Here is a 15959-nt window from a genome sequence, read left to right as displayed (position 1 = left end):
GCGGCCAGGTCATGGCCTGGGGTTGGATGGGGAAGGGGGAAGCGGTGCCACGGGGTGAACATTAACCTGCCATGGGCCACCCGCCCGCATCCTGACAGGAGCTCGCGCAGAGGGAGGGCACCATGGCCACGGCGAACGACAGGGCCGTCCTGCAGACCATCTTTAACCCCAGCACCCCCTTCGGGGACATCCCTGGGCTGGACGAGGAAGAGGAGGATGGCACCCAGGAGGAAGGTGAGTAGACACTGCATGGGTTCTGGCTAGAAAGGGCAACAGGGTCCCTGTGATGCCGCAGGGTGTGTGGGCAGGGGAAGTAGGCTCTGGGGGCTGGGAGCAGCCCCATCCCGATGCCCGTTGCTCCCTGGACAGGGGGGAGTTGGTGCCGGACGCTTCCCTGACCATGAGCTCCCCTTTGTGCTGCCACAGAGGCAGCTTTCCCCCCCGAGCTGCTGGAGCAGGTGCAGGACCTGGAGCTGCAGGGGGTGTCTGCTGCGGAGTCGGGGGATGTGAGCACGGCGCTGGAGCGGTTCAGCGAGGCCATCCGCCTGCTGCCCGAGCACGCCTCGGGCTACAACAACCGGGCCCAGGCCCTGCGGCTGCGGGGCGACGTGGCAGGTGAGCAGGGCGGAGGGGTCACGGGTGCCCCCCAGGTATCCCACACGCGCCCCAACACCTCTCCCCTCCCGCCCAGGCGCCCTGCGGGATCTGGATGCTGCCATCCGGCTGAGCCGGGGCTGCGGCCGCGCCGCCTGCCAGAGCTTCGTGCAGCGCGGGCTGATCCACCGGCTGCACGCCCGCGACGAGGACGCGCGGCAGGACTTTGAGCGCGCGGCACGGTTGGGCAGTGCCTTTGCCCGGCGGCAGCTGGTGCTGCTCAACCCCTACTCAGCGCTTTGCAACCAGATGCTCTGTGAGATGCTGGGGCGGCTCCGCAACCCCAGCAGCACCGCGAGTGAGTGAGACGGGCAGGAGACGGGAACAGCAGCGTGTGCGCTGGACACGTCCTGGCCACCAGAGAAGGTCCCTCTCTGGTGCCAGAGATCCTCTTGTTGTTGCTCCTCCTCCATCCCTGGCTGACAGCTGGGATGGGAGGTACCGAAATGCCTTGCTTTGTCTCAGCTCCGCTCTACCCCCAATAAACCTGCCTGCATCCCTGGCGCTCGGGCTCCGCTTGTGGCGTTGCCGGTGATTGCGGTGCGGTTCTGGTGAGTGCAGGGCGGCACATACAGAGAACAGGCAGCGCTGTGGGCATGCGGCCGGGCTGAGCAGGGTGCTGGCCCCCTTCTGTTCATCCCCAGCCCTGGCTGGGTGGTCTCTGCCCACGCTCGTGTGCACCAGGGCTCTGCTCGGGGATGGCGGCTGCGGGGCGGGCGGAGGATGCTCCCAGCCGTGCCGGGGACCGCCCCTGCGCCTCACGCGCAGCCCCGTGTGCCGGGGCCCGGAGCCGCACTGCGGCCATGCTCCAGGTAAGGTGCAGTGCGGCTCTGCTGTCCAGCCCTGCTGCGCGCTGGGATGCCTGGGGCCCAGCGTGGGGACAGCGCTGCACCCCTGCTCCAGCTGCATGTCTCCTGGCGCTCGGCACAGCCGCCGCACCATGTGGCATTCCCAGGGCCGGCCGGAGGCTGCTCTTGCCCGACTGCTGCTGCTGCTGGGCCTCCTGGCGTGCTGCTCGGCAGGTGAGGCTGCAGGGGGCGGGTCCAGTGCTCCGGCAGCACTACAGCGGGATGCTGCTGCAGCTCTGACGCGCCACGGGCTCTCCGGCAGGGCTGGGGGAGCCGGGTCCCACCATCGATGGGCAGCGGCTGGCAGTGTGCACGCTGCGGGAGGGGGAGAGCCGTGTCTTCTCCTGCCGGGCTCCCCGGCCGGCCCCGGGCGCCATGCTGGCCTGGTACCTCGATGGCCAAAAGCAGGAGGCAAACTGCTCGGCCGTGGGCGCCGCCAGCACCCTCACTCTCACCGCCCGGCGCAGCGACCGCCAGCTCAACTGCTCCCTGACGGACCCAGCCTCTGGGCAGACCTACAACTCCTCCGTCCTCCTCGACGTGCAGTGTAAGGTCTGCGGTGCTGGCCCTGCTCCAGATGGAGGCACGGGGAGGGTGCATGGGGCTGCTGCCTGGCCAGAGCAGGGCAGGATCTCATCGGTCCTGTGCAGACACAGCTGATGAGCACTTCCAGCCTCTGGTGAGACAAATCCTGCTCCTGCCTGTGCGGCCCTGTCTCTGCTGCCTGTCTCACTGCCTGTTTGTTGCCCAGATAAGCCAGAGATCCTGCAGGCAGATGCCCACTACCAAGAGGCTGAGGGCAAGGGCCTCCTCCTGGTGCTCTTTGTGCTGGTGGAAGCCAACCCACCCGCCAGCATCACTTGGGTGGACCAGGATGGGCAGGTGATGGCCAACACCTCAGAGTTCCACCTCCTGGACACCACACACTACCCGGGGGTGGCCAACCACTCGCTCCGCATCCACCTCGACAGTGCAGCTGGCAACTTCTCTGTCAGCGCTGCCAACAGCCTGGGTATCACCACCACCTCCCTCCTGCCGCCAGGTAGGTGTTGGGGGGTAGGTACAGCACCATGGCTGTGCCAAAGGGTGCTGAGGGGCCATGCTGCCCGTGCAGGTCTGCTGGATGCCCATGTGGAGCTGCCCCTCCTGGGTGTCGCCGTCGGAGCAGCCCTGGCCCTGTCTGCCCTGCTCAGCCTGGGCTCCTGTGCCGCCAGCCTGGCGTGCCAACGGCCCAAGCCGGTGCCTGGCGAGGGGCAAGTGGGAGGGCGCAGCCCACTCAGCCGGTGCTCCCGTTGCAGCGGCCCTGAGCTCCCACAGCCCGAGGGTGCACGTCTGCCCCGCCAGACCCGGTCACTGCCACCTGACCTGCACCTCAGCGACCTCACGCAGGAGGCCAGAGGTGAGAGCCCGGGTGCCAGTGTGGAGGGACACACAGGGCCATGGGTCCTACCTGGGTGAGGGCTCCATGTATGGCTCTTGCCCCTTTCTTTTCCCGCAGCTTCCCCCAGGGATGCAGGAGCTGGTTCTGGGGGAGAGGAGAGCACATGGCCGGGGCTGGAGAACTCCCTGGTCCTCAGCAAGCTCGGTGAGGGGGTGCAGGTGGGCGAGAGGCCCCCAAAGCTGTGCTGGTGAAATACTGGCCTCTGCAGCTGCTCCGAAGGGCAATGGCAACAAGCTGTCTTTGTCCCGCAGGTTTTATCCAGCTCCCAAAGTCTGGGCGCATCTACAAAGTGCCCAGTGTAAGCAGTGAGGAGATCTGGCTGTGAGACGTGGTGTGGTGCCTTGAGGCAGGGCTGCCCAGCCCCAGGTATGTGCCAGCCCCTGGAGAACTGTGGGTGCCAGGGGCTGTGCAGGGCACTGACTAGCCCTGGCTGTACCTTCAGCTACGCGCCGCAGGTCCCGGTAGCTGCACTGTGAGCCAAGGCATGGTTTTATGTAGCCTCTGCGCTTTAGGAACAGATGCATCAAAGCTGTTTATAGCCAGGCTCAGCCTTGCTGCCAGCACCAAGATTCCTGCTGGGGTAAGGCCAAGCACCAGCCTTGCTTTAGCAGGTTCATGGCCCGCTTGCTGCATGATTCTTGCCATCCCTGCCAGAGCTGTGGCAGATGGGTCAGCACAGGCAGCATGGCAGGGGCTGGAGTGAGTCCTCCCCACAGCAATAAACTAAACTTAAGTGTCTCTATGGTGCCACGCCGGTTATTTCTCCTTGGCAGCAGCTAAGGGGCTGAGAATAGGAAAAGGGGCTCAGTAAGAGGAAGCAGAAGTTTGACACCCCCAGTCAGGCTATGGAATGCACTGAGAAGATCCAAGATTCATGTCTGAGGGTGGAACTTACTCCCGCTTGCTCTAGCACTTGTTGTGTGCGCTCAAGGAGCCTCAGCTCTGCAGCACCTACAGCTCAGGGAGCCTGTCACTGGGAAGAGCTGGTTTAATGCTGAACTTCTTGGGAACAAGTCAAAACTGGAGCCATTAGGCAGCTTCTGCAACAATGCGATGAGTAAAGTCCTCTACTCTATGAATACAGAACACTTCAGGCTGTGTCCTAAAGTCAGGGAGGCTCCTGATGTGTTCTGCTCTGCTTCACAGGCTGCTGATAGCAGCAGAGATTGATCCAGAGGTGAGGGTTCAACATGAAGCTTCAAGTAAAGCTTAACACCTCCGCCTCTGCCGCTTGTGAAGGAGGGTTGGATGGTGGGCTCCTGCCCTTCTTCCCATCAGCCAAGGGCTTGAAATGCTGCAGAGGAGAAAACGTGTTAGTGCAAAGATTTGGTGCTCGTTCCAGAGTACAGGCGTGTGTGTGAAGACGCTTCCCCTCTGCATGACCTGTGGGCTCGGCCGCTCCTGCTTTTGGTGGGAAAAGCACTGTGGGCTCATGCTGAACTGTTAAACCTCGCAGAATCTCAGGGGCTCCTTGTGCAATGTTGAGGTATCAGCAAATCAAGCAGCTTAGAAAATGTTCTTTGGGCCCCCTTGTCTGGCCTGCCGCCCCCTCACAGACACCCACAGCAAAGACAAACATGAGGAGAGAAGCCTCGTGATGCTTCAGCTGGGTGAGCAGTGCCTGCCTGAAGCTGTACCTGCGAGTTCTTGAACTCGGAGTAGACAGAGAAGAGGATATGCAGAGGCTGGATTCGGCTCTTGTACACAGGGATGTCCAGAATGGCTACAAGCAAGAGCAGAAGCATGTGAGAGCATCTGAGTGCTGCAGGTAAAGACTGAACTTCCCCCTGCCCACTATTACTGGGGACTTCCCTCACTAAAGACCGCAGGCACCTGTGGTATGGGTCCACATCCTACTGCAGACAGCAGAGAATGATCTTGACTTCTCAGGGCTGAGCCTGCTTCTAACAGTCCCTTGCTTTAAGCGAGACAGTGCCAGAGCAGCAGCACACTTGTGCCCTCAGCACAGCCCCTGCCTTACCACAGATCATGTCGACGTACTCGGCCAGGTCACAGCTCATCTCCGCCGTTGGGAGCCCCACCTGGAAGAGACAGAGCAGCCAGCTCTGCCCCCGTATGGCAAGCGCGGCTCTGGGGCCAAGCACAGTGGCCACGAGGAATTCAGGCATCAGGCTGCTCCCCCATCTGGCGAGGGTGAAATGGGAAGCGGGAACAAACCCGAGTGGGCCGGGTCATGGGCAAAGAGCCTGGACTGGAGCTCTTTGGAGGCCCTGGCTTTCATGGAAGGTGGTTATAACACCAGCACCAAACTAACTCCCAACATACCTTTCCCAAGAGCTCCTCGAATTCTGGTGACCATTCCTGCATCAGGGACTCTATGTCAGGCATTGGCCTGCCAGGGAAGAACAGGACATAAACTTCAGGATCACACACAAGTGAAATGGTTTCCTGCTGCCGGGCTGCTGCAGAGGGGACTGGCTCCCTTTGAGCACAGCAGTGCTCAGCCCTCCTGGACTGTGTCACCAGCCTCCCCGTGGCCTGAGCTGGGGCTGCACACGTGGAGGGGAGCTCACCGGGTGTAGTGGACTGTGGCAGGAGGTTTGCAGCGGTGCAGTTCGTTGATGCTCTCAATCCAGCTCTCAATGGCTTTGGGGTTCTTCTCTGCATTCTCCACACTCTTCACTTTTATCTGCTGCTAAGAATAAAAATACGAACCTGGAATCATTTCAGGGCGCTTGGGTGCTTCTCTGCAACCCCTGCGCTGGCTCCACATTAACCCTGCATTTTCTCTTTCCTAGTGGCACTGCATCAACTGAGGAGAGCCACGGGCAAACAGAACACTGAGGAAAACCACATATTGACAACCAAAAGGAAACAAAGCTTCCCCCGAAGGGAACTGAACCAAAGCCTGCACCAAGCCTTGCCATAGATCCATTGCAGTTTAAAACTACGGCCTAAAGAAAAACGTTAGTGTTTTCTGCCTTTGAAGGCGAATTAGCAGCTGTGCTGCAACACTCTAGTCACAGAAGTAAAGCAAAATGCAATGTTTTCACCACGGGCAGCGTGCAGCAAGTGCAGCCTCCCCCTCCCTGTCTCACTGTGATGTTGTGCTGCTTGGAGTTCTCCGTCAGCCAAAGGGAGAGCACGGTGGGATCCGACTGCTTGGTCGATGGCTCATCCAGCACCAGCAGGCCCAGGTTATCAGGACTGCCGTCGGGACGGGGAACCTGCAGACAAACAGAGGCCCCGTTTCCTGCGGGAGTCTAGGGCAGCGGACATCGGGCTGTTTTGGAGGGAGCCTCCCTATGGTTTAAAAACCAGGCCCTAAAAGGCATTGGCAGGCCTGCTCTCTTGAATACGAGTTGTTAGTACAGTGCTGCCTGAAAAGTACAAGGAGTTGGACAAGGCAAATGTGGCCCTGGCTCCAAATTATGCCTGAGAAGCGACTGACAGCTCAGGGGCAGGGCTCACCGGGCTGTAGGGCCAGGCTTCAGCCAATACCACATCCCATTTCAGCTCAGGCACACCACATACAGAGGGGAGCAAAGCAACTGTACCTTTAGGAATGCGTCAATGTCTCCAACTGCAGGAATAAAGTCTGGGATGAAAGGCTGCAGTTTGTACTCAATCTCTATTGGTTTGGGAGTGTACCTGGGAAAAAACAGCAGCACTGTGGGAGCAGCTACGGACTGTCCTGCAACACTTGCCCCAGTAACTGAGACACAGGAGAGCAAGGAGTGGGCTAAAACCCCTTCCACTCACCTCTTGACGTACTCAAAGAGTTCTTTGATTTCAGAAGACACCGGCAGGTAGTCATAATCTGCTATACTAAAGTCCCTACAGGAAGGCCGAGAAATGCAGGCGAAGATTAACATGCAGTAGGCTGTCTACAAGTGGGAACCAGCATGCAGCTGTGCAAGACCAGCACGAAGGAAGCGGAAAGACCCAGGCAGGGAGTCCCCTCTTGCTCAGGAGAACCACCACTGGGCCCTGCTTTGCCTTAGGCGGGCACTTGGGTGAGTTGCCTGTGAAGACAGGCTCGTGTAGGGGTGTCAAACGCCAGGTAAGTGCTCACCCCGTGAGCGCAGCCCCGTGCTCATCCGAGTCGTTCTCCGAGTCAGTCTCCGAGGAGTCGTCCGAGCCCTCCGAGTCCGAGTCCTCGCTGAGGGTGGCGGCCGCGGCCGACCGCGCCACCTCCTCCTTCTAGGGGAGACACCGGGCCTCACCGGGCCGCCCTCCCGCCGCCGGGCCGCCCTCCCGCCGCTGCCTACCTTGTCGCCACTGCCCTCCTCCTCGCTGCTCCGATCGGCCGCGGGATGCCCAGGCCAACGGGAGGCCTGGGGCCGGCCCTTACCCCCTGCCCGCGGCGATCGGGCCCCTGCCGACCTCCCCGCAGCGCCGCCCGCCTGCTCGGCCTCCGGCAGGTCCAGACGCTCGTAGTACGGCTGCTCCTCGGGCAGGCGGGCCTAGGCAGAACGGCGCGCTGAGGTGGCGGCCCGGCCCCCAGCCGCGGTGCCCCCGGCGCCCAGCCCCGCTCACCTCCGCCATGCCGCCCCGCCGCCGTTGCCGTTGCCAGGGCGACGTCCCCGCTCCCGCCCCCGCCGCCACCGCTGGCCGGGCCTCCTTGGCGCTCCCTGCCGGGAGGGGCGGCCGCGCTCCGCCAACCGCGCCGTGCGTGACGACGCTTCCGGCTGCGGACGTGGCTCGGCGCCGCCATCTTGTGCGGCTGCCCGAGGGACGCGGAGGGACGCGGAGGGACGGAGCGCCGAGCCCCGCGCCGCCGCCGCCGCCGCCATGGTAAGGTCTCGCTCCGCCGCCCATCGCGGGGCACAGCGGCCGGGGGGGGGGGAACGCTTGTCGGGGGGCCCCCAGCGCCCGCCGCCCGCCCGGGCCTGGCGCCGGAGCCCCGTGGCCTGCGGGGCAGAGCCGGGCGCTGCGGCAGGTCGTGCCGCCCGGGCAGGCGGGGCTGCGGCCGCTGCCCTGGTGCCGGTGCGGGCTGAGCACGGGAACCGTTCCGCTGCGGGACGGAGCCGGTCCTGCTCCTTGTACCCCCCAGCGCTGTTCCGCCGCGGGTTCGGGCGGCGGGGCGGGGAGGCCGCTCCGTTAGGGCGCAGAGCCGTGTGCTCCCGGAGCAGAGAGCCCCCCGGTGCAGCTTGCCTTGCGCCGTGACCTGTGCTTTGGGGCAGTGCGTACAGAGAGGAGGTTTCGGCCTGACATAAAAGCACTTCAGGATGCGCTTGTCCCCGAGCTGTCAAGCTGCAAGTCCCCGAGGCCTCACGCGCTGCTGTCGGCCTGGGGCTGAGGTGGGACGTGGTCTGTTTCTGAGAGTTCCCAGCACTTGCCCGTTAATAACAGCGGTTGGGGATTTACGAGATCATCAGCACAGAAACAGCCTTATCCTGGCAAAGTTAAGAGCTGATCTATGAGAGAGAGATGTGAGGAAGAAGTCTCGGTAGTGCAAGAGAACGAGAAGACGTCGGCTGCAGTCGCTTTGCTGCCTTTGTATTGGTGGTGTGATAGTACCTAGAGGAGCCCAGGAGAGCCATCCGGGGGCTGTGGTTAACACAGCTGCCACTTCTCCATTTACGTGGCTCTGCCGTGGATGTGGCCCTCGAAGAACTGTCCCACTTTACAACGTGTCTGTGGTTAGTTGTAAGCTGGGGCCAGACTGACGAGAAGCTCAGTAGCCTGGAGCCTCCCCAGGGCACTGGGTGGGTTGTGTCACCTCCGTGTGTGTAGGAAGGGGCCAGTTTGCTGTGCTCAGGGTAACAGAGCAAAGGAGAGGTGAGTCTGCTTTCAGCATAGCGCAGTTGCTAGTGCTGGTGGCAACAAAAGGCTGAAAGCGGTGGCCAAGGAGGTTGAGCTGGGGTGCGGCACTTGTGAAGCTGGGATGGAGTCGATGCTCCCCTCACCTCCTCCACAGGTGCTCTTGGCAGCAGCCGTGTGCACGAAGGCAGGAAAGGCCATCGTGTCCCGGCAGTTCGTGGAGATGACGCGCACCCGCATCGAGGGGCTGCTGGCGGCGTTCCCCAAGCTCATGAACACGGGGAAGCAGCACACGTTTGTGGAGACGGAGAGCGTGCGGTACGTCTATCAGCCCATGGAGAAGCTCTACATGGTGCTCATCACCACCAAGAACAGCAACATCCTGGAAGATCTGGAAACACTCCGACTCTTTTCCAGAGTGGTAAGGATCTAAGGATCGCTCGCTTACTGCAGAGTTCCTGCTGTCAGCTCTGCTGGGGAGACCAAAGGGGTGATTGCTAAAGTTAGCATTAAATATTCTCTCTATTCAGGGCTCCTCAGGAAATTCGCTGGCCCCAGCGTGTGTTTAGGTTCCTCTGACTTAGTGTTCCAGAGAAGCTAAGGGGCTGTCCAAGGTATTGTAGTGTAGGAAAACTAATCGTGGCAAAACTTGATCTTGTTTATCAGCAGCGTATAAGAGCAGCTTAACAGTGCAGTGGTCTTGTGGAGGGGCTAGCACTGCTTTGAAGTCAGGGGGTAGTAGAAAGAAAGTGTTTACATGTTGTTGTCTACAGATACCCCTTCAAAATGGTTTTTTTGCTCTCCAGATCCCTGAATATTGTCGAGCTCTGGAGGAGAACGAGATCTCTGAGCACTGCTTTGACCTGATTTTTGCCTTTGATGAGATTGTTGCCCTGGGCTACCGTGAGAACGTCAATCTGGCCCAAATTCGGACCTTCACTGAGATGGAGTCACACGAGGAGAAGGTGTTCCGAGCAGTCCGAGAGGTGAGCAGGAGTAACTGCAAGCTGGGTCCCACGTACGTGCTCTGGGAGATGCTACTGCTGCTCAGCTTTGATAGTGGCCCAGAAGTGATTTCACTTTTCTGTACACCAAGTGCTAATCTCTTGTCCCCTTTTGCTTCACAGAGGGTTTACATGCAAATGCACTTGGTTCCTGAGCAGAATGAGATTGAGATTGCAAAGCTCTGTCAGCCTCTTGTCTTTTACTTCAGACTCAGGAGCGCGAAGCAAAAGCTGAGATGCGCCGTAAAGCCAAGGAGCTGCAGCAAGCCCGGAGGGACGCAGAGAGGCAGGGCAAGAAGGCGCCTGGGTTCGGCGGCTTTGGGAGCGTGGCCGTGTCCGGGGGCACGACGGCGACCATGATCACGGAGACCATCATTGAGACGGAGAAGCCCAAAGTGGCTCCAGCGCCTGCCAGGTGGGTGTGCGGCAGGGAGCAAGTGGGCCTCGGGGTCAGCAGAGCTGGAAGCATGTGCCCCAGTAAAGGCCCTTTTATTGTTGAGGAGCATTTGTGGTGCGTCCCACACTAGCATACCAGAGCGTTTCTGGAGCCTTTGATAAGCAAAGGGCTCTATAACCTGTGTAAGAAAAAGAGGTCCCAGCTACTGTTAATACACAGAACAGAATCCAAACCCAAATTACAGCTTTGCAGCCTACGTATCAGTTTTGAGCGTGCTCTCCCAGAAAAAAGGCTGCAGAGGTGAAGGTGGTTTTGTTGGGATAGTCGGGTTACAGCACTTGCGGGTAAGGAGGAATCTGTTGCCATGAGCTGACCTGGAGATTCTTATACCTTTTCTGTAGGCCCTCGGGTCCCAGTAAAGCCTTGAAACTTGGCGCTAAGGGGAAGGAGGTGGACAACTTCGTAGACAAGCTGAAATCGGAGGGAGAAAATATCCTGACTGCTGTAGGGAAGCGCTCCACAGAAGCAGCCAAAGTTCTTGCTCCTCCTGTTAACATGGAGAGGTAGGTACTGCCCTGGCTTTGGAAGCATTGTTCCTGCTGCGTGGTGCACATGTGGTTTCCTGAACTCGCTTCCTTTCTCATTTTCAGAACAGGCTTTTTCCTGCCCTTCAGGTCCCATGTGCTCTCTCATGCTCTCATTTTAAATGGTGGTGGGCAAAACCTTGGGAAGCACAGCAGGAAAAAGCAGACAGCTCCTTTCAGTAGGACTCACCTGAACTCGGGTGTACGTCCATTGTTCAGCTGAGGTTGGGAGTTTTCCCATGCCTTTTTCCCTTAAACAGCTGAAAATTTTCTGTTCTTCCGACGCAGAATTCCTGCCAAATTGTGGCTTGGGGTGGCCACGTTCATAGATAATTTTATATATAGCAGTTCAGAAGCCTCTAGTGCCATGAGCTTTGCTCGTGTCAGCAGAGGATTTTTGGGTGAACAGCTCCTTGAGATGCTGCATCACTGCTCTTCATGTGGGCTTCCAGCCATGGCAGACTCGCATCTCTGGCGATGACCTGTGGAAGCAGCGTTAGCATCTGCTGTGCCCTCCGTGCTGCTCCGTTGGGGCCATCCTGCTCCTGGGAGCTCCGGCTCATGTGCAGCCTTCCCTGCTGAGCACTGCTCTCTCACCTGGCCTCTTGGCTGCCAAGCACAGCACTTGCGACACCTACTTTCTGTCTGTCTGTCTGTCTGTCTAGTGTGCACATGAAAATAGAGGAGAAAATCTCCCTGACTTGCGGCCGCGACGGAGGGTTGCAGAGCATGGAGCTGCACGGCATGATCATGCTGCACATTGCCGATGAGAAGTTTGCTCGGATTCGCCTGCATGTGGAAAATGAGGACAAGAGGGGAGTGCAGCTACAGGTAAAGCCTTTTCAGTGTCCTGTGCTCTCGAATGTGCTTTTGCTCCTCTCCAGGGAATACGTGAGCATGTCAGTGTCCTGTGTTCATTCATGTTCAAGCCATCTCAATACATGAGTTAAAAATGGGAGTAGTCACTGCAGACGTTAGCGCAGTGGGGCCAGCTCATGCTGGAAAGATTGAAGTTCAGTTGAGAAATCCAGTCTCATGCCCTTATCTCCCTGCCCTCGGCGCCTTATCTGCCCGGTGGTGCACGTTGCTGTGCTGTCTGGTTGCACTTGGACCTTGCAGCAGTCTGGTGCATTGCTTGGTGCTCCTTGGTGTGATGTGAGCTTTAGCTGTGGAGTGGGAGAATTTAGTGTGAAGTCCTGTGCTGCTGAGGAGTGAATTTGTTACCTCTTGGGGTCACTTGTGTGCCATCACTGCTGCATCAGAGGCAGTTGCTGGAGTCCACAGCTGCAGCCAGTGATAGCAGCTCGGAAGATTCTGAAGGACACATCCCTTTTCTCCCACTCTGTGTGGCCTTACAGATGCTTGGAGATCATGCTCCTTTGATGCACTCTTTCACACCCTCCCTCCTCCTCCTCCTCCTTGCTATGAGCTTGCCTGTATGTGGCTGGCTTATCTGCTGCTGGCTTATACACTAGGAGGTTCCTTACTGGCACATCTCATGAGAGAGTTCCTAACAACGCTCCCACACGTGGTGCTTCAGGTGGAAGACAAGATCAAACCCAAGACTGTGTTTCTAGCATAACTTGAAGGTTGACTTGCAAAAATCCTCTGCTTCTGCAAAGCTGCTTATGGAGAGAGAACATTTAAATTGAGTTTGGCTGCTGATGTAATGTGTTAAGGTTGTGGAGGGAAGTAGGATTTTTGCGGTTTCAGGGTGTTCCATGCACCATTAGGTTGGTTTTTCTTCTGTTGTGGGTCTTCAGGATGGCATTTGAGGTTTTAAGAGTTGTTAAAGCTGCTCTCTAGGTGTCGGCCCAGGACACGCATTGCTGGCATGTCTGGTGCAGTGGTGTGTGTTCTGGAAGGAATCCCAGGGTGATAAGCAGATGTGCTCCAGCTGGGCTTCTGAACCAGGAGCAAAACTGATGTGTGTCAAGTAAAACACCCTGGGATGTGTCATCCTGCCTTACTAGAGCCCGCGTTGCCTACCGACAGTTCTGTCTTTAGGCTCAGAGTTGGAGCCTGGGCTTATGTTCCCCTTTCAGACTCACCCAAATGTGGACAAGAAGCTCTTCACTACAGAATCACAGATTGGTTTGAAGAACCCAGAGAAGTCATTCCCTATTAACAGTGACGTGGGGGTGCTGAAGTGGAGGTTGCAGACCACAGAGGAGTCCTTCATTCCATTGACAAGTGAGTGAAGTGTGCACCTGGGGGATAGGGTGGAAGAGCCTGATGTGCTTTATATTGCAGAGAGACCTTAGAACAGCTTCCAATGCCTAAAAGGGGCTGACAGGAAAGCTGAAGAAGGGCTTTGGACAAGGGCCTGTAGGGACAGGACAAGGGGGAATGGCTTTAAACTGTCAGAGAAGATTCAGATTTGGTATTAGGAAGTTCTCTACTGTGAGAGTGCTGAGGTGCTGGCACAGATTGCTCAGAGGAGCTGTGGCTGCCCCATCTCTGGCAGTGTTCAAGGCCAGGTTGGTCGGGGCTTGGAGCAACCTGCTCTAGTGGAAGCTGTCCCTGCCCATGGCAGGGGGCTGGAACTAGATGTGCTTTAAGGTCCCTTCCAACGCAAACCAGTCTGGGATTCTGTGATCCATGGGCTGCCAGCTTGTAGTCAGCCTCCAGCAGCTGGGCTGCCTGGAGTGTGCCACCACACTCTGAGATGAGATGTTGGAGATGTGTTCCCCTGGATAGTGCCTGTTCTTGGTGGTATGTGTTTCCTGTGATGCTCTTAAAGAAAAGGTAAGGCTTTTATTTGTCAGGATTTCTTGGGGATGACTTTGCGGTGCCTTTTGGGAGCCCATGTGGTTCACTCACTGTTTCTGTGCCCTCAGTTAACTGCTGGCCATCAGAAAGCGGCAGCAGTTGTGATGTTAACATTGAATACGAGTTGCAAGAGGAGAGCCTGGAGCTGAACGATGTGATCATCACCATCCCCTTGCCGTAAGTAACTTTTCTTGTCCAGGCAGCATTATCCTGTCTGCCTGGATCCCGTTGCTTCTCTCCCCTCCCTGGTTTGTGGGTCTGGACAAGCAAACAGGCTGGACCAGCACTCCCTTAGCTGTGTGCAGCTGAGCTGTTGTAACTTCTTGTGGCCTGTTCTAGGTCTGGTGTCGGTGCTCCAGTGATTGGGGAGATTGACGGTGAGTATCGCCACGACAGCCGGAGAAACCTCCTCGAGTGGTGCCTGCCAGTGATAGATGCCAAAAACAAGAGCGGCAGCCTGGAGTTCAGCATAGCAGGGCAGCCAAATGACTTCTTCCCAGTGCAAGTCTCCTTCATCTCCAAAAAGAACTATTGCAACATACAGGTATGGTCACTGCTGGTACTCCGTGGGTGTGATGTTGCCACTCTTTGCTCCTCCAAGCTGCCTTGGTCATGGCTATAAGTGGCTGTGTGGTGGCCTCTTGTGCCCTGCTGCTGCTCTTGGTGAAGGCTCAGGTGTTGGCATAAAGTTTCCTCTGTGTTGGCTGATTTGGGGTGCCAGTGGAGAACACTGGCAGCTTCAGCTCCCCAGACCTGATGGGCCATTTGGTCTGTGCCTTTGTGACTCTGGTAACCACTAATTCCCCTCAGACTTTGATAGAGAAACTGTCAGCCTTTGAGCCAAAACGTGTCTCTGTCTCTTGCCCCATCCCTGGCACTGTTCAAGGCCAAGTTGGATGGGGCTTTGAGCAACTTGGTCTACTGGAGGGTGTCCCTACCTGTGTTACGGGGTTGGAACTAGATGGCTTTAAGCTCCCTTCCAGCCCAAACTGGTCTGTGATGCTATGCTGCTGTATGGCTTCTGTCTGTCCCTCCTGAGCTGCACCTAGTGACTGCTGCTAACTCTTATTAGAGACACAGCTACTGCAGGGAAACCTTCCCCATTTCCAGCTTTCCTGAGAAGAAAGCTCTTCCTGGCAGTTTGAAAGTGGGGGGTTGCCACTGTCCTCGAGAGCATCCCGGTGTCGGCGCTGAGCTAACTCTGCCTCTTGTCCTGCAGGTTACCAAAGTGACCCTGGTAGATGGGAACAGCCCTGTCAGGTTTTCTACTGAGACCACCTTCCTGGTGGACAAGTACGAGGTGCTGTAACGCACCCGCGGGGCCCGCAGCGGAGGCAGGTTTTTTAAATTTAAGAAAAAAAGAAAAAGAAAAAAAAAAAGAGGCCGAAGTTGATTGTGAATGTTGGGAATGTGGGAATGCCGCAGCCCCCCCGCGGAGGAAGATGCGTGGCTCTGCTGCCTGCAGCGCTCCCAGGGCACAGACACTTTTGGCAGAGAATTGATGTGCTCACGGGGGGAAAGGCTACAAATTTCTTTGGCAGATTTTCACCGGCCGGCAGGAAAGCGCCACCTCCACCACAGGGAGCCTGCCTTTGACCCATTCCCCCCGGAGCCGCCTGGCGCCCAGTCCCAGCGCCCACCAGCCGTCGTCCTCTCCCGGCTGAAGCATCACGCACCGATCCCTTCTTGGTGCTGCTGCCGTTTCAATTTCTCCTCGACCTTCAACTCCTGTTTCTGTTGGTGAAAGCTGGCGTTAAGATGACGTGCGTGGGGTGCCTGGCTCTTCCAGACCCCCCGTCTGGTGCCAGCAGAGCAATTTGGCTGCAGTTCTGAGTGAGGGGGTCTGGCAGAGGAGAAGGTCACGGTGCTCGGTCCTTCTGCCCCGCAGAGTTACTGCTGCCCTTGCAGCTGGGCTCGCCTCTGGCTCAGAGAGGGCTCTGTAGTGGCACAGGCCACACTTTGGCATGTTCCTGCTGCTGATGGAGAACATCCAGAGGGACTGTCTCTGTGCACAGGCTCACTGTCCGCTGCAGCTCCTCTTGGGCCAGGCTTTGGAGGTGGTGTAGGTTAGAACCAGCTGCATGTCCTTCCTGCGGCTCTTTCAGTGCCAGGGGAAGGCCTCGGTGCATGGAGCTGTGGATGCTGGGTTGCCCACATGGTCACAGAAAGGGAGCACTCTGAAGGCTCACACACCGCATTCCTGGGAGCACCTCTGCGAGCGCGTCTCTGTTCCCTGGGGCCCTCTGCCGAAGAAGTTCGTGGTCTCTCCTCTGTTGGCAGCACCCGCAAGGGAACCATCCCTCATCCCGGCCCTGGGAGGGTGGGACAGCAAACGCTGTTCCTAGGAAAGCAAAGTAGGTGGCAAATCCCATTAGCTTGGTCCTGGTGGAGAGCTGCTTTTCCGTATGATGTTAAAATGGAGTCGAGGGTAGTTCGGAGCTTTTTCTTCTTTTTTTTTCCCCTGGAATTGTTTGGAGGGTCACAGTGAAGCCGAGCCGGGATCCCCTTTTGTAACCCTCTACTGGCCTAGGG

The 15959-nt window shown here is 58.0% G+C and overlaps 4 protein-coding genes across 7 annotated transcripts; 3 read left to right on the top strand and 1 right to left on the bottom strand.

Moving 5' to 3' along the window:
- The first annotated feature begins 64 nt into the window (after positions 1-64).
- TTC36 (tetratricopeptide repeat domain 36) lies at positions 65-1158 on the top strand. Its single transcript, XM_061478125.1, has 3 exons — positions 65-234; positions 427-615; positions 692-1158. Exons 1-3 carry the CDS (start codon positions 123-125, stop codon positions 958-960), a joined length of 570 nt encoding a protein of 189 aa, XP_061334109.1. The 5' UTR covers positions 65-122; the 3' UTR covers positions 961-1158.
- Positions 1159-1444: 286 nt separating this feature from the next.
- Positions 1445-6517, top strand: TMEM25 (transmembrane protein 25). Of its 3 annotated transcripts, none has more exons than XR_009747624.1 (8): positions 1447-1676; positions 1765-2049; positions 2254-2544; positions 2617-2901; positions 3001-3087; positions 3195-3309; positions 5703-5874; positions 5967-6517. XR_009747624.1 is itself a non-coding variant. In XM_061478121.1 (7 exons), the coding sequence occupies exons 1-6, from the start codon at positions 1562-1564 to the stop codon at positions 3266-3268; spliced, it is 1137 nt and encodes a 378-aa protein (XP_061334105.1). In that variant the 5' UTR covers positions 1445-1561; the 3' UTR covers positions 3269-3309; positions 3386-3681. The 3 variants fall into 3 exon arrangements, 1 of the variants encoding a protein (XP_061334105.1); XR_009747625.1 differs by having other exon boundaries at positions 1448-1676; positions 2801-2901; XM_061478121.1 differs by lacking the exons at positions 5703-5874; positions 5967-6517 and adding an exon at positions 3386-3681 and having other exon boundaries at positions 1445-1676.
- IFT46 (intraflagellar transport 46) lies at positions 3914-7504 on the bottom strand. 2 transcript variants are annotated; one of them, XM_061478123.1, is made up of 11 exons: positions 7444-7504; positions 7176-7370; positions 6980-7107; positions 6667-6741; positions 6462-6555; positions 6003-6131; positions 5478-5599; positions 5230-5296; positions 4925-4985; positions 4581-4666; positions 3914-4237 (listed from the first exon to the last, which is right to left on the bottom strand). In XM_061478123.1, exons 1-11 carry the CDS (start codon positions 7450-7452, stop codon positions 4142-4144), a joined length of 1062 nt encoding a protein of 353 aa, XP_061334107.1. In that variant the 5' UTR covers positions 7453-7504; the 3' UTR covers positions 3914-4141. The 2 variants fall into 2 exon arrangements, with proteins under 2 accessions (XP_061334107.1, XP_061334108.1); XM_061478124.1 differs by having other exon boundaries at positions 5478-5596.
- A 99-nt stretch (positions 7505-7603) lies between these two features.
- Positions 7604-15574, top strand: ARCN1 (archain 1). Its single transcript, XM_061478115.1, has 10 exons — positions 7604-7701; positions 8828-9091; positions 9477-9656; positions 9884-10089; positions 10473-10634; positions 11321-11486; positions 12701-12848; positions 13496-13604; positions 13767-13971; positions 14647-15574. Exons 1-10 carry the CDS (start codon positions 7699-7701, stop codon positions 14734-14736), a joined length of 1533 nt encoding a protein of 510 aa, XP_061334099.1. The 5' UTR covers positions 7604-7698; the 3' UTR covers positions 14737-15574.
- Positions 15575-15959: the final 385 nt, after the last annotated feature.

This window comes from Pezoporus flaviventris, unplaced genomic scaffold (genome assembly GCF_033815535.1).
Source record: "Pezoporus flaviventris isolate CSIRO_AGI_PZ_B2104156 unplaced genomic scaffold, CSIRO_AGI_Pfla_v1 ptg000113l, whole genome shotgun sequence".
In the NCBI taxonomy this organism is placed as follows: domain Eukaryota; kingdom Metazoa; phylum Chordata; class Aves; order Psittaciformes; family Psittacidae; genus Pezoporus; species Pezoporus flaviventris.
This window is presented reverse-complemented; position numbering and strand designations above follow the sequence as displayed.